The sequence below is a fragment of the Netta rufina genome, assembly GCF_964035555.1.
Source record: "Netta rufina genome assembly, chromosome: 1".
Taxonomy (NCBI): Eukaryota; Metazoa; Chordata; class Aves; order Anseriformes; family Anatidae; genus Netta; species Netta rufina.
The window spans coordinates 70,128,624-70,146,043 of NC_140123.1; the positions used below are offsets into that span (position 1 = coordinate 70,128,624).

At 38.1% G+C, this 17,420-nt stretch overlaps 1 protein-coding gene across 1 annotated transcript in view; it reads right to left on the reverse strand.

Annotated features, from left to right (window-relative positions):
- Positions 1 to 17,420, reverse strand: part of OCA2 (OCA2 melanosomal transmembrane protein) — a gene marked incomplete at its 3' end in the record, with an annotated part of 212,861 nt that overhangs the window by 117,610 nt on the left and 77,831 nt on the right. The window contains exons 10-13 of the mRNA XM_084297206.1: positions 5,570 to 5,641; positions 4,620 to 4,685; positions 3,474 to 3,530; positions 2,370 to 2,494 (exon numbers count right to left, since the gene is read on the reverse strand). Coding sequence (XP_084153332.1) covers positions 2,370 to 2,494; positions 3,474 to 3,530; positions 4,620 to 4,685; positions 5,570 to 5,641 — 320 coding nt within the window. The remainder of the gene's footprint in view (positions 1 to 2,369; positions 2,495 to 3,473; positions 3,531 to 4,619; positions 4,686 to 5,569; positions 5,642 to 17,420) is intronic.

Genomic DNA, 17,420 nt, shown 5'->3' on the forward strand with positions numbered 1-17,420 from the left:
GTTTTGATGTGCCTCGTGGTAGCTTGAGGAATGAACAGCAGATGTACTCCAAGAAAGGCCAAGCCCAAAGTACAGAACAATTACAGTGTGTTAGCTGTACCATAGGACTGAACTTTCTCAGTACACTTACCCTAGTTATATAATTTCCCATGTGAACAACCATTAGCCTTTTCCAGTTCCCAATAACAAAGCATTTTGAAAATAACCCATAGCTAAGAATGGGTAGTTATTAATTTTTTATCAGCTTACTTCAAAATGCAGAGAGAAACAAATATCATGTTTTATGCCTTATTAATGGCAGTCTAAATCCTTATATTCACAGAATCAGTAGCATTTTCTGCAAGCTCTATCTCCATGGCAATGCAGCGCAGGGTGATGTAGTGAAGCTTTAGATGAGGGCTGAAGACAATGACAGTAAGATAAAAACAACAAATGACCCCCAGCATGATGTTTTTAGAAATAGGCTATTATTTGTTTCGATTAGAGCAAATTTTATTTTCACTTTGATAGTAATTCAAATACAAATGTTTCCTGCACACTGAATTTGCCCTTTTTCAGTGTTACAAACTCATTTGGTAAAAAAAGGAATAAATGCTACAGTAACTCTGCCTGTGAACTGTAGTTCATGATGCACTGACATCTGTGTTTCAATCCATTCCCAATTATAGTTAATACAAAATATTCTGCAACACAGCTAAAGAAAACTTGGTGTTTAATAATTCCAATGTTGCTTACTGTTAGAGGTGAAATTATTGACTGGAGTAAGGCAAAGTGATCTCTTTAAAATATAATCAGACAGAAGACAAATGGTGCTTTCACTCACCAGCTGTTTCCCAATCTAGAATAAATGCCACTTGCAAAATTGGTTTTTACTGCTTTACACTACCTTTTAAAATGGCAGCATATCTTAATAGAATTTTGTGTATTCTAATGATGTGCTTTAATACTTTTTTTAATGATGTCATAATCATGGATGAAAAGCTCGACATGAGCCAGCAGTGCACACTTGCAGCCCAGAAGCCCAACTGCATCCTGGGTTGCATCAACAGAGTGGCCAGCAGGGTGAGGTGATTGTGCTCCTCTGCTTTGCCCTTGTGAGGCCCCACCTGGAGTGCTGTATCCAGGTCTGGAGTCCCCAGCACAAGAAAGACATGGTTCTATTAGAGAAAGTCCAGACAAAACCCACAAAGTTGATCAGAGGGCTGGAGCACCTCTCCTATGAAGAAAGGCTGAGAGAGCCAGGGATGTTCAGTCTGGAGAAGAAGATATTCTGGGGAGACCTTGTTGTAGCTCTTCAATACATAAAGGGATCTTATAAAAAAGATGGAGAGTGTCTTTTTACATGGACAGATAGAGATGGGACAAGGGATAATGGCTTTAAACTAAAAGAGGGAAGATTTAGATTAGAAATAAGGAATGTTTACTGTGATGCTGATGATACACCAGAAAAGGTCGCCCAGAGAAGCTGTGGGTATCCCATCCCTGGAATTGTTCAAGGCCAGGCTGGATGGGGCCCTGGGCAACCTGATCTAGTGGGTGCCATCCCTGCTTATGGAAGTGGGTCGGAACTGGGTGATCTTAAATGACCCTAAAGGTGCCTTTCACCCCAAGCCATTCTATTATTCTATGAATGACTGGAAGAATTACATCACTCTGGATTATTTTAAAACCACACTAGATCTTTCAGAAACTAAACTGGATTAACTAGACACTGGTTAAATTTAGGTTAAACAGCGATTTCTAGTCACACATTCATAGAAGTTGCAAATCATGTGTTAACTTACATAACCTGAAGTAATTAAAGTCACTGTTTTTAAAATTTCAAAGATTTAATCTCCAACTGCAGAATTGATCTGTGACTGTACCAATGTCATGATCACCATCAGGAAGAAAATTCAGAGTCTCATATCTCAAAGGAAGATTCTTACTTGAAATCTGGAAGCCTTTTAACAAGTATTAGAAGGGATAACACATGTAAAACATAGGTTACTAGACAAAATTGTATATAGCCCGTAAAGGACAAAACATTAATTAAAAAAAATCTCCCTGCTTATAGGACAAAAAGTCATCTTCTAGGGAGCATTTGGTGCAATATCCTATTGCAGTTCAGATATGGAGACAAACCAGGGTGGTTAACTCCGAAGGCGGTTAAACAGGCTTCAGATATATGTTCACCAAACAACACAAAAGGAAAACAACCACTGATCCCTTTGAAAACATCAGCTCTTTACCCTAATACAATAGGAGTATTTGAAGTTTTAATTTCCATTTAGACAAACAAAAAAGTCCAAACAAGCATTTATGCACACATGCCTGCTACTGACTGCTGGCTATAAAAGACTAAGTCCAAAACCATAACAGTAAAGTACCTTATGGTTACTGGCGTAAAGAGCAGCATAGTGGTAACGTTGTCCAAAAATGCAGAAAGAATTGCAGCAATAAGGCACAGAAGCGTAATCATGGCCCACACCTTGCCTCTAGAGAATCGATAAGCCTAATAAAAAACAAGCAAATAACAACAAAATTAAGGGACTACACCATTCCAGCTGAGCTGTCAAAAAATGACAGATAAACTACTTCACGAAAGATGAAACAACAGTGAGCTCAGAGCATTTACTACTCCATGCACGTCCATCACTGCCCTCTCCAATATGAATTCATTTAGCAACAAAACACATATTGGAAGCTGGCAAACATCTCCATCATACAGTTGTGAAGAGACCTCATAGTCCACTGCCAGGCATGGGTGGGGCCTGAGCCCCCACCTTCTGCCTGCATGACAGGGTGGACTAACATGGCTCAGCCCTCCTGTCACCTTCACAAGCTGGGACACCTTCCTCATCCTCACAGCAGCACCACCAGGGCTACACAGTCTGGATATCTATCTAGACAGGTTTTTTGTCCACGTGCATTTTGCTTGGGTGTTCTGTGCTCAAAGCAGTCCCCTTTATTGCTTTTGTTTTATTTCTTTCCACAGTTCTCAGGAAAATTAAGCTTTGCAACAGGAGTCCCTCACTATAGGTAATACTTGCTTTACAGCCAATCCATCAGAATTACCCTTTTCATGTAATCTTTGCTACTGTACAAAGGTCTGTGGCCATTTATCATGTGTGACTGTAAAGCTAATGATTGTTCCCATATTTCCTCTCTCCTACTGCCAGACATAAATACAGATTTCAGCTACAGAGGAACTGCAGTCCTGGGCAAGTTAGTGGGATAATTCAACTTTATGTTGTCCACATGCTTGTGTATCCTACTGGGGGCCTTTGCCTTTCTCCTGTAGAAAGAGAATTGCCTTAAAGACTTCCTTTCATCCCTAAAAGATTTTCTTGCAAAACTACAAGTCACACTACTGCCATTTGTAGTGTGATACACACTGCCCAAAGAAAAGTTCTATTAAAGTTCTTTGATGATCTTATTAAATGCTAACCTGATTAAACTAGAAATAATTAAGAGTACCAAAACAAGCCTACCTTTACCGCACAGTAGTCAAAGAATCCAGTTTCTGAAAATATGGCCACCAAAACCATCTACCAAAAGAAGAAAAAAAAAGAAAAAAGAAAAAAGAAATAAAAAAAAAAAGAATAGCTTGCAATTGAATTATGCAAAAACAGTGTCATATAGTTTGTGGCCCTAACAAAAGTCCCTTGTATCTGCCACCGTTTTGAGAATCTGATCGTTTTCATATCAGGATAACTACTACAGCTGTTGGTTATCTCAGATATCATATGGTGAAATTTAGTTCTCAGCGTTAGCAGTCTATAAATTACTCTAGTTGAATTTTATTTGTAATGACTAAGTAGGCGTCACACATTAAAGAATCAATGTGTCTCCCTTGCATCATTAATCAAGAGAAGCCAATAACTGTGTGCTTTCTGCAGTAATGCTCTACAGATTACAGAAAATATCAGCTCCAAGAATTACCTGCACTTTCCCACTTTTCTGGGCTGTTGCCTGTGATTCCATCTTTCCTCCCAAATGTTTTTTTTTTTTTTGCTTTCCTTTTTTGTGGGGAGGGCAGAGGGGCCCAGAGCATTGTCAGTAAATAAAAAAAAAAAAAAGCTCAGAATGGAAACAGAAAATGGTAATTTTTCCTGCATAAACTGCGTATTTTATATCAGCATTTAATCACACTTGGACAATACTTTTTATCATAAATAGCTCTGGGCAAAATAATATAGCATATTATTATAATCTAATCATATATTTCTCCTCCATTTCTGGTTTTCTCTTTTTGGCTCCAAACATGACATTAAGACAAAGAAAGCCAGTAGAGCATGTTTGAGGAAGTTTTTGAGTAAACAAAATTAACAAGATAAATGAGAGTGATAAAACTTGACACTTAAACAGGTTTTCTAATTTATAGACCTCAGTCATGTTTTTTGTGTGTTACCAATATGATTCTACAGATTAAAAAAAAAAAAAAAAAAAAAAAAAAGCAATATTTTCAAAGGCTCCTTCAAAGGTATGCTCATCATCCTTTTTGATAAATATCTTCCAATTTTTCATCAGAACACGTCCCAGTAAAGTGCAATTAACAAAACATTTTAAAAAGTAACATCTAGATATTGAATGTGATTATCTCAACACATTTAGAGCAAGAGATACATTTTAATTACCATTCCAAACAGTAGCGCCAGTGTCTCATAATCAATCCACTCTACCACTTTGACCATACTTGGTCTCTGCAATCAAAAAATACAATTACCAGTAAATACCACGGAACATCTAACTTGTGATTAGATATGAAGTATAAATTCCACTTAACTGATGAGACATTTAAATAAACTCTGACAGAAGTTAATAAGTGTTCCTACAAGGCACACAAAAAGGACTCTTTTTTTATTACTCCATTATTATTATTGTTATTACTATTACTTTAAAGTACTGTAGGCATCCTAAGTGGGTCACTATCGAAAGCCTACATTAAGCTCTTCGTTTATCTACTTGTTCCTTATGTAGCTTTGAGTAATAAATTATAACAGAATTATATGGTACACCCCATTTTTCCTTTTCATAAGATAACAAAAGCATACAGGTTCACCTGTGAACACATCGGACGGAATTTAAAAGAACATAGCAATGATGTGGTGACTATTTATAAGAAAAAAATGAAGAAAAAAAATCAATCAGACTTTTCACTAAACATCAACTAAGAGTAAGTGGGGGCAACAGGGGGGAACAAAGGGATTGGAAAGTATAAGCAGGAGGTGTAAATATTTAGGGCAGCATAAGGCAGTGTATTTTCCATTTAGGTTTGATTGGTAACCTAACATTACTGAAAATAACAGTGCTAAAATAAATCTGAATTATGATAAAAACAGCTGTACTCAGCTTCCTGCAAATCATAACTAAATGCATCAACTGACTTTTTACTCCTCTTCTGTTCCATAGGCTCTCCTGCTTTCCCCATGGTGACTCCCCATCCTAATATCTGTCCTACCATCTTGTTCTATTTAAAAAGGCTGCTGTCCCCTGTGTCCACTCACAACATGGCAACCCCTGGATTTTGTGATATCATAGACAGAATTGAAGTGAGGAAGTAAGCGCTTACAGTTTGATAACTTACCTCCCCCACAGCAGCTAATGCAGCTAAAGCTGCCAAAGAACCCAACATCGCTGCAAGGGTCCTGTGAACAATCTGCAAGAAAGTTTAAAAAGTGACCAAAGACTCCTTTTAACATCTCATTATTATTAAAATAATACAAAATTCTGTAGTTGAATCTTTTCTTGTTTTGTTGTTTTGTTTTGCTGTTTGTTTTTTTTTTTTTTTTTTTTTGACCACACTATCCTCTCAATAACAAATAAATAAATAAATAAAGCTTAGGAGAAAATGGCTGATTACTTTGACTCATTATAGGATTAAAAATAAATAAATAAATGCCACATCCGTGGGAACCCTGTAGGAAGTCTCAACTCTGATCTCAAGGCAGAGAAGGAACTTGGGCACACATTTCCTATATTTGCCACCTAGTGGCTTGAGTAGGAAAGCCATTAATCTTCCCAGTTTAAGAATCAAAAAGTCAGGCATCTCTGCCTGAGCTAGTCTTGCTGGTTTCCCTTCACAGCCCATGGGAAGAAGACACATGGCCAAGAGGTGGTCTACCTCATTCTTTCTAGGCACTTGTTTATATCCAATGAACTACAAAGATCTACAAATACAAAGCAATACCAAAGCACATAGCTCAGACCTGGGGCAGATGAATCTTACACAGACATACTACATTGAGTTTCTAGGTCCATTTTGTGGCCTGGGGCACCGATAGATCTTGCAAACTTGCATACTTGCTTTTGCACTCTCACACACTGTATTTGAACATGTCAGATCAGAGACAGCTCCAGACAGCTCCAAAAGGGACCCACTGCTGGCCAGAGCCGAGCCAGGGAGTGATGCTGGGTGGGCCTCTGGGAGAGCAGAGTTAAGGAAGCTGCACAACAGCAGCTGGGAGAAAGGAGTGAGAAAATGTGAGAGAAGCAGCCCTGCAGGCACCAAGGTCAGCACAGAAGAAGGGCACGAGGTGCTCCAGGCACACAGCAGCTGTTCCCCTGCAGCCCGTAGAGGAGCCCCTGGTGGAGCAGGCTGCCCCCTACAGCCCATGGGTCCCACATGGAGCAGATCTCCACGCTGCAGCCCCCCCATGGGTGGAGGAGCCCCCGGTGCAGCAGGTGGATGCGGCCTGGAGGAGGCTGCGGCCCATGGAGAGCCCCCGCAGGAGCAGGCCCCGGGCCGGAGCTGCAGCCCATGGAGAGGAGCCCACACAGAAGCAGGGGGTCTGGGGGGAGCTGCCGCCCACCTGTGGGGGACCCGTGCTGGAGCAGTTTGCTCCTGGGGGATGGACCCCATGGGATGGAGCCATGTGGGAGCAGTGCTTGAAGAGCTGCTGCCTGTGGGCAGCCCCCGCAGGCTCAGTTCAGGAAGGATGGCATCCCATGGGAGGGACCCCACGGGGAGCAGGGGCAGGGAGTGACCATGAAGGAGCAGAGGAGACAGTGTTAGGGACTGACCGCAGCCTCCATTCCCCATTCACCTGTGACACGGGGGGGAATGACATAGAAGAGGGTGTTTTTAGTTTGACACTGCTCTGCACTGCTAGTGAAAGACAATAAATTGCATTACTCTCCCTATGTGGAGTCTGTTTGTCTGTGACAGCAATTGGTGAGTGATCTCCCCGTCCTTATCTCAACCCTTGAGCTCTTTTCCATAGTATTTTCTCTCAAAGGAACATCCTTTGCATGGCTGTGCTAGAGTTTAGCTGCATAGCAGGGTAAAACCACCACATCACAGAACATTATGCTTTCATACAGTGTTTTTTTTTTACATCAGTGTTTTCTCTGAAAAAAAAAAAAATGTTTTGGCTTCAATAAAGCCATATACTTCAGCTAAAATCTACTGGACACCCTTGTCTCTTGTAGTCCTTCAAAAGTTTCTTCCACCAGTGTCTAGCCTAACCAGCCCTTGAACACTGCTTCTGCCCTTCTCTAATGTTTCTCTAGTATGTGAGCAATGCATCTGAAAATAGGATCCATACTTTGGACTGCAACACAACTTTTAGGAGATACTGTTTTAGTACTTTAACAGTTCATACAACATACAGACATTTATCCATGTCTATATATCCAATAAACAAATTGCATTTAAAATTCTCAAAGAGAAAGTATGAAAGCAGACAAGCCCTGAAAAATGTGCTTTTTCCTCTTCCAAGTGCTCGTTTGTAATTATTTAATCCACCATGTCTGGAAGATCACATACTGTGTAAAATAACTCAAAGTTAGAATGTAATTAATAAAAATCACACTACAAAAGACCAAATCTAATCAACAGCATTTACTATTAATGTGTTTAAATATTCAGACAGAAGCAAGAATTATATCCCAAAGAAATAAGACAGTCTAGAAATATTTCCTTTGCTGCTAATTTTATAAAAAATATTTTGCTGATAAGGAAAATAGGACATGGACATCTCAAGGCCCTCCCACCTGCTTATATAGGAAAAGAAAAAGAAAACATTTGGCTTTGATTTTTTCCTTGAACATAAAATTTTAACACTAATGCTAAACAACAAGGCAATTTACCAAATGACTAGAAAAATAAATATTTAATTGACTAATTTTAGGAGTCACATGAAAATCTGTCTCATTTTCCTGTTTTCATTCAAAATGCACTGAAGAATTAGTTATTCATAGTAACAAATAACAAAGCAGGAGATTGGACCAACATTTCTATGTCCTAATGATGTAAAAGTGTGTAGCACAGATTACGTCTCCAACCAGCTCCCACAGAAGTGGGTGATAAGTCACCTTTTAATTTAGTTCTTTTGATTAGTTCTTTTGCAGTTCTCAGAAAAACATCATGGATTTTCCAAGATTTGATTGGTCTTAGATACTTTGTTTTGTTACTTTGGCATATTTCCACATAAGCATTTTTGTTATCATTAAACACTTAATTGAATATATTAGGTTGACAGCATTTTTAGTTTCCAAGAGGCACCTATGGTTAAAATTTGCTTTTGTTTCTGCAGAAAGATGGGGACAAATGCACAAATGGAGTCATCCATCAGCTCCTTCACCCTGGTGATCTATACAAAAGTATATCCTAAAGAATGAAAAAAGACTGTTCAGGTACAAAGCTCTACTGCTAAAATCTTGTAAAATGTGCAACTCTTCACTCCAGCAAATTATTAAGTGGGAGTTGTACAGAAATATAAACACTAGAAAGCTCCAACAGATGTAGTTATCCAAAAGTTGAGGCAATCTGGGGGAGGTTTAGGAAAGAGTAGATTACTCTTTGATTTTCTTTTCACATAAATCAAACCCCAATCAAACAAAGTTTTTGTGGATGCATTTTAAAAACTTACAAATGGAGAAAATAGATACAGTTTAAAAGCTATGATACTCTGAGCTATGGTTCCATCTAATATCTATATTGTGTATCTCTGGAAAATCTCACATATGGAGGATATCAAGTTGGGCAAAAATCCATTATTATTCTTTTGGAAAGCACTGTGGACCCAATCCAAACCCTTTTTGAAGTCTGAAAAGAAGATGAATATCATTTCAGGATGAATCTGAGTATATGCATAAGCAACAACCCAGGTACAGAATTGAAAGAGCTCAGAAATAAATTTTCCTGGGCCTTTTAGCCCCAGGAAAGCTGAGAGATTTGATGAACTTCTGAATCTAAAGAAATTTTGAAAGATAAAGTGAGAAATCATCCATATTAAATTGGTCTTTCTCATACTTGGGAAAGTGTATCTTTGTACATTCTTTTTTAAATAAAGACAATATGCTGAAAGAACCATGATTTATAAGGAATTTCTCTTTCAAACAGAAATTGCCTGTAATATCAAAAATTTGGATTGGCTGTCTACACCTGATTGGATGGAGTCTCCATTTTATAAGCTAAGAAAGTAAGTATAGGCAAATGACTGGCCTCTACTTTCTTTCAGTTACAAATGACAGGAAAAGTTGGGTGGTAATCCCAGGGTTATAGCACTAAACTCTGATCAGTCCAGCTGTTTTAAGTAGACTTCTGGTGTTGGAGATAACCAGTTATGGAGCAATCAGAGCAGCTCAAAGATTTACTTCTGGTTGCATTTGGTGGAGGAAGAGAAGACTCCTATATATACTCCTTCTATATACAGTATTGCCCGTGACACACTAGTTCTAGATAACTGAGAGGCACAATTTTGGATGCTTGGGCTGTAATACACATTTGCACAAGGCTCAGTGCAATGTGTCCTCATCAAATACACTGGTATAGTCAATAACTCTTATAGACCTTTCTATGGTACCTGAACCTTACTCTCTATTTCATCTCTCCTTTCCAAGAATCCATTTCCTGCACTCATAACCTCTTGACTGGACCACAGTTCAGCTACACAGTACTCATTATTCCTTTGACAAAAACCATCACTAAAATACTTTCCATACTGCACACTGCATATCAGAGCACCTCTTCTCTTTTTCATTCTCTCTCCAACTTGCCTCTTGTCCAAATTTCTGTTTCAAAAGTAATTACTCCTAATGTCTTTTCTGATCCTCATTCTGTCAAAGGCACATACCAAAATGACATCTTATTTTCAAGACACTCATTTATTCCATCCCACAAATGGATCCCCACTGCAATTGCAATGATTTTAGGCCATTCTGTAAAATGCACTTCTTATAAAAGTTCCTTTCCTGATTTCCTGGGAAGTTTTCCAGAAAAAAATAATAATAATAATAAAAATAATATTTTTATTAAAAAAAAAAAAAAAAAGAAAAAAGGCCATTGAGAAGAAAAGGCAGAACAGATGCTAGAAGATGCAAAGCCTTTGGTCTATCAGTTTGCATGCTAGAGTTCCTCACCTTCCTTGACTACAAGCCTTATAATCTCTTCTCAGAAGGGACACCTTCATCGTCACCATCACCTTCGTTTTTGTCTGAAGAACACCTAGCAGTGCTTACTTAATGAAACAGCGAAAGATGGCACATGCATTTTACAAATGGATAGTTATCTCAGTGGAAACTGCTTCTGAAAACAATGTAGCCTTTACAATGCAAAGCTCAGACCTTAAGCTTGCCTGCACTTAGGCTGAGAGCTGAGAAAATAGAATGGTAATTTACAGCATATTATGTAAATAATGAAAACATACGAAGATGCAAAACTGGAGGCTATTAAAAATAACATCAGCAATGTAGGTGTTGTTATAACAACATAGGATCATGCTATAAGGTCAGAATACAATGGGCAGATATTAGAAAAATTTCTGTAAGAGATTTGTTTTGTAATTATCTGAAGGAAGACTTTCTCATGACTGCCCGATGTGTGACAATGTGCCAAATGCTGACACTATATGATAGTTTCCATACTCTTAATTCAGAAGTTAATTCTAACATTAGAAATCAACCCAAATAATTTATGACCCAAGTTTATTGTGCTTGATATTAATTAAAAATATACATTTCCACAACTTTAATGCAAATTGGATTTAGGCAACTTAGACCTTCTTCAGATTTAAATTTCTTTATCCATCTGAACATGTTTTAAAATGTTTGCACTGAGTTCATCTTTTTTTTTTTTTTTTTGGGGGGGGGGGGGGGGAGGGGGTTGAGGAGGAGAAGGGAGGGGGAAGAGGGTGTTAGACTACAATAGCTTCATTATAAAAATGATCCAAAATTCCATAGACTTTATCCTGTAAAGCACACCAGGAGGTAAAAGAAAATTATTTAGGAGCCCAGTGAATGATGACCTGTATGCTATTTCAGAGCATATACTTCCTAGCTGAAATCTAGGGCATGCATATTTCTAAAATGTGCTTCTGAAGATATTTGATAAATGATACATCATAACAAACATTTTATTTCCACAAGTCTTTCTTTGTAAGTGATAAATGGCAGTTGAAATATGACTGTCAGTGACTTTAATGTAAAGCTTCACACACAGCCTCAATTCATTTCTTTTTTTTTTTTTTTTTCCATTGAAGCCTGTTGCATTAAAATACTTCTTTTCCTGAAAAATTCATTTTCATATGATAGAATGGCAGCATTGCTACTTTCAGGAGGTGGTTATTCCCAAGCCTATATTCACATATGGGTTTTATACATTTTCCACCCACCTTCAGAGTAGCTGAGACCTTTGCTATAAAAATCAACTTCCAAATCCCTCTAAGACTTCACAAAGTCTCTAGTTCAATTATTTATTCTCAGGGGACAGGGAGAAAGAGAATGCAGATAAAATTTGCTCTAGGATAGTTTTTTTCTGACTTAATGTTTTATATCTTTTCCTTTTTATGTTTTAATAAGTCTTTATTTGGTTAAAAAAAATATCCTCAGCAGTGAAGAGAATTTTTTGAAACATTTCTTTTTTTTTTTCTTTTTTTTTTTTTTTTCCCAGAGAGGAACAGTTTGCTTTTTCTAAAGATAATCAAGACAGCATTACCTTGATTGCCTCTGGAAATGTATTCTTCAGATCCCTGCAATGGAGATTTCATGTACTTTATAAATTTTGGTACTCTGCACTGCCCTGGACTGGATTGGCTGTTTAAGAGTGCATTTAAATGTTTCCACTAAGTTCTCTTCTCCCCCCACCCCCCCTCTTTTTCTTTTCTTTTTTTTTTTTTAATAACAAGATAGAGACAAAACTTCAGTCTTTCATGTCACACAAAATTAATCCATTTATGGTCTAGAAAAATTAACACCAAATACTGAAACTGGCATCAGAAACTGAAATCAAAACTGACATTTCTAGAAAACCAACAGTAATTTAGCTAACCGACTTAGGTAATTTTTCTTTACTCTGTCAAGCAACATAATGGAAAATATGAGTTTATGTTAAAAAAAAAACAAGGGTCAAAAAAGCTTTGCAATAGCCTGGAGTAAACCCACTTCAAAGCTGAATGACATCAAATTCTCAGTACATGAAAATGTGCTTTACTTCTGACAAATTGCACAATCTGGACACAATATAAACCAATAGACTAGAAATGCAGGATATAGTCAGGTACAGATGAGATCAGAGCAGAAGAAAAGGGGATTCAATGGAGCCAGTCATATTTATTTTATTTTCTTCATGCTCACCTATATTAAAGAAGCCATCTAGCCAGCACCAGCTATTGAAGGCATAGCAACATACCTTCCCTTTAGCTGGTGATGGCAGCTAATGCTTTATGTCCTCTTGTTTGTTCCCCACAAGAGCTCTTCAGAAGCAGTTCTGCTGCTTCTTCAGCCCCAAAGCACTCTTCCCAGTGCCTGGGAACCCCATACAGGGGACCTGTCTCAACAGCTAGTGCAAAATGAATGATAACAGAAAATTAATTGCCTCAGAATTACATAGCTAAGCAGTAGAGAGTAAATTCTCCAGGGAGCCTAATGAGCCAAAAGGGAGCTGCTCGATACATTTTAGAAAGTATAACTTATACTGATGAAGTATTCAGGGAAGGACTAAAGCATCTCTTGAGGCAAACACGCAGGGTACAGCTGCTGAAAGATGATGTGTATCAAGGATCCCAAAGGAACTGGAAGCATCACCAAAAAAAAAAACTGACAGCAAGAACAGCTATTTATATCTTTGTCTGCAGATTAGGATACTATCTATATGTATTCTATACATGTGACTAGGCAAATCATAAAATAAGAATTTACACTAGGTTAAATTTTTAGAAAATCTTATTTTGGCTTACAAAAATAAGCTTAGTAATATCAAAACAACTGGACATAAGAATGCCTTGCTGGAAAAAAATAACTGAACAGATGGTTTACTTTTACAAGAATTCAATAGTGATTCAATATAGTATTGCCACATACATGAAATGTGTGCTTAGGTTCAGCTAAGAATATAGACAAGAATGCTGCGGACTTGTAAATATAAGCTACATATTTTAGAATTAACATGCATTCTCATTAATCATACGATAAACGGTTGATACCTATAACTCTGAAAATAATGTTCAACATACATTCAATAAGCAGTTTTTACAGGCACATTCCCAACCCAAAAAGGCTTTTTTTAATGCAAACAATACATTCTACAACAAACTGCATAAATCTTAAAGAACATCTACACAACCATGAGGTAAGAAAGCACCAATCTAAGCCATTCTGCTGTAAAAGATGTTTTCACTCAGTGTGCCAAGTTACTTGTTCTAATTCAATGTCAGTGCAGAGAGTCATGGTTTAAACAACCCTGCCTTAAGGTAAAGGCATAAGTAAAAGTAAAGCAGTTGCACTTCCTCATGCAATTTTTCAAAATATTAGATAAATTCAAGGCCACAAATATCTTGGGAACTCTGTCTAGGCAAAATAGCCTCAAAATTCAGTGATTAAGTAAATAAATTAAGTTTCACCAACTGATATCAGTTCTTCCTACTTAAAAAAAAAATGCATTAAAAAAGAGGGCTGAGGGGAAAACTAAGGAAGTCAAATTATCTGAATAATCCATTCCCTTCTTCCATTAAACTGGAGAAAAGAAGGGAGAGCAACAGTACTCATACAAATGTTGACTGGAGTCTCTAGAAGAAGATTTGTTCCTATATCAAGAGGCTAAAATAACTGCTAAACTTCAAGGTTGAATATGTTTTTCAAAATTAGCTCCCTGCTCAGGATATTGCTAAGAGCCAGAGTTGTTAAAAAAAAAAAAAAAAAAAGTCTATCAGTCTGTCATACCAATATAATTACAGACATTGGTGGGTGTTTTCCAGCCTTTACCTGTTGAGATGACTGATAACAGAACTGTTTTCAGACCCCTCCAGGACTTACTGGATGTGGAAATCCAGTAACATCTGATGATTTGAGAGCCACACAAACTCAAATTTTAAAAGCACGTCTTTTTATTTGCTTTAAATTTGGGAGTTTTGTCTTAATGTGAAATTGGAGAGGCACACAGAGAGATGAATGAACTGAGGTTTTGTAAATCAAGGCCTTGAGTCAGGTCAGATGAATAGAAAGCAGAGCCCTGTGGAAAAACAGGATGATAATCATTTTTATGTGCCAAGGCATATTGTTCCTGTGATATTTTAGCTACAAAAACATTTGCTATATGACTGAAGCAGAGAGATCAGGTCCTGTGCCAGTAAAGGACTTAGTGTTGCTACCCAGAAGATGATAAACCAAACCACTACTGCAGACTGACATAACCAAAGCCATTGGATGTTGACAGGTTGGCCTGGCAACAAGTTTTCAGTCTTGCTAAAACCTTCGCAGCTGTGGAACATTTTCTTGAAACCAAAGATGGCAGCATCTGCATTTTCCCAGTTATCACAACATCGTAAAGATTAACTACATTATAGTTTCTAATGTAAAGAAATTACACAGAGAAAACCACAAAACTAAGGTGTAAGTCTATTTTACTTTCCTGGTGTGAATATTCATCCCTCTTCTTTAACAGCGGCATATTATGACCGTACAGAATTGGAGCCATGCACTATGAACAGTATGGCTAACTGCAGCACCTGCCTTGCCTTTACAGGGAGCTGTCTGCTCCAGCTGGCTGTTTCTCTGGTGCATCTCTCATCTCTGGCATCTCCTCTCTTCCTCACTTCGTTTTTCTTCTCTGTATTTTTTTTTCCTCTTTAGATTGTGCCATCAAATATGCTTTCAGTACCCCTCCACTGCCTTGTGTTTGTTTATTCCTTTTTTCCCTGCTCATGCTGAAGGAAGACATCATCTAAGGCCCCAGAAGAAGCCAAGTGGTTCTCATCCCCATTTGCGTGCATTAGAAGTGTATGTGAGTTTTAACACCTTGTTAAAATTTTAAGACTTCATGGCTCTCTGCCCCTCTGTTTGCCGTAGGTGGGGTAGAAGCTGAACAGCAACATTCAATTAAGCTAATTTAATGTTCTATTGCCCGTCTCAAAAAAAAATAAAAAAAAAAGCAACGTACGTAGTATGCAAGGCAGGCAAGACATTTATGCTTGACAGTCTCACAAATTGAACAAAATGCAGTTTGAAATTAATTTTAAAAAGCAATAGTGAATAGAAAATGGACACTTAGAAATTAGTTTTTACACAGCATTGGAAATATGACTCCTATTATTTCAGAAAAAAAAAAAAAAAATAGCATTCTGTGAAAAGTGGAGCCTGGGTTCCAGCATCTTTTAAAGCTAGCAGTAATGCCATCCCTTCCCTGGAATAGCAAGCAGCACCATCCTGTGGCAATTTCTTTTCTTTTTTTTTTTTTTTTTTTGTATTAAGTTCTTAATTAAGGCCAATTTACACATTACAGAAGTACCATCATCTAAGATAGTATTCTTTAAAGCGCACACATGTAGACACACACACACACAGAGCAGAGACAGGCTTCTACCAAGACGGAGCTAACAATTAGGCAATAGTGGGTGTAAAATCAACAATCATATTGAATTAATAATACAAAACTATTTTTAGAACAGAGCAAACTGAGGGTTCTGCTTTCTGTTATACTGTATTTTTGTTTTAATTTAAACTTATCCTATCCTTGTCTTTAAGTACTCTGTGCTTCCTTTACTTAAATCATAAAATCACAGAATCATTAAGGTTGGAAAAGACCTCTAAGATCATCTAGTTTAACTCTCCACCTATTGATATTGCCCACTTTACACTTCCTTTGTTGCAGTTGTGGCAGGTAAAAATGGCTGTAGTTCATCTAACTGGTGTTAGATCTGTCCTATTGGAGGCAGTATCTCTGCTCTACCCAAGAGGTAGAAATCCCAGCACCTGGCCAGTACTGCTGCTCATAAGGAACAACTTGTCACATCATCCTCCTAAATTACAGGGAGGAAAAAAAAAAAAAGAATTACCCTGACAGGCCACGTTGCTTAATTGCTAGCTCAGTTGCAAGTCTTGTTTGGGCCTCACAAACACTCTTGGAGAACATCCAGGGTAAAGTTTGAAGAAAAATTCCCTCAAGGGAACAGGAGAGATGGATCTGCCCTACATCTGGATCCCCTTGCTCAATCCAGTCCTCCATCTTAGCAAGCTTTGCTGCCTCCTGACACTCGCTTCATAGGCCTCAACACCGTTCCCAGTGCATACCATCAGTTTTATGTCATGAAAGCACATTACTCACAGACACAGCAAGACAGCCCTCATTACCTCACACATTTTCAGCTAGAAAAATAGAAAAAGGAGGCATTTGAATGGCAATGGTCTATCATGGTACTGGGGACTCCAACGCAGACCTGCAACCACCTGCTGCCCAGGAAAGATGTAGCCAGCCAGCTCCATAGAAAGCTAGGTTTTTCTACTGGGTTTTACATTTTAGATATCACCAAGGTGGATTCAGATTCCATGCAACTCACAGCATCATGACATTAATGATCTCTGCCTCCATCCAGCAAGTTCACTCTCTGTGCCCTAGCTCCTGGCTCCATTTCTACCTCACTGTAAAACAGTGCAGATGATCAAGACAGTCAAGAAATCTTTGCTCTCCAGCATGTTTGTGCTGCTGGAAGCTGGCTGGCACACCCAGCAGGCAATGGTTTACCAGCTCTGCCCCCAACTTGTGCTTTTTTTTCTTCCCAGTCCCAGACAGGAGGGCAGAAGAGGACAAATTTTATCTTGCCTTATGAGGTATGGTTCAGACTCTTCACCAAAAAAAAAGGATAGATGGTTTCTTCTTATCTGCCCTAATTTTCTGCCAACACCTACAGCAGTGTTTTAATGCCTCTTCACAATTTTTGCATCCTAGCACAACTGGAAATAATACTAGCAGGAATTTATTTATTTCCCACTAAGGCCAGGGAGAGCAGCAGTTCCGATTTTCTTTTTTATGCTGCCTTTTCAAATAAAGACTATGGATTTTCTTCCGTCCCTGTACTAACAATCTTTTGGTAGGATATATGTGTAAGTGGGAAGACTCTAGTCCACTCTATTCATTATCTATATTTAAGCACAGATCAATATGAGGATGGATGGGAAGTGAGAAACCGTGCTGAATAAGCTCATCTCCAGTTTCGGTGAATCTC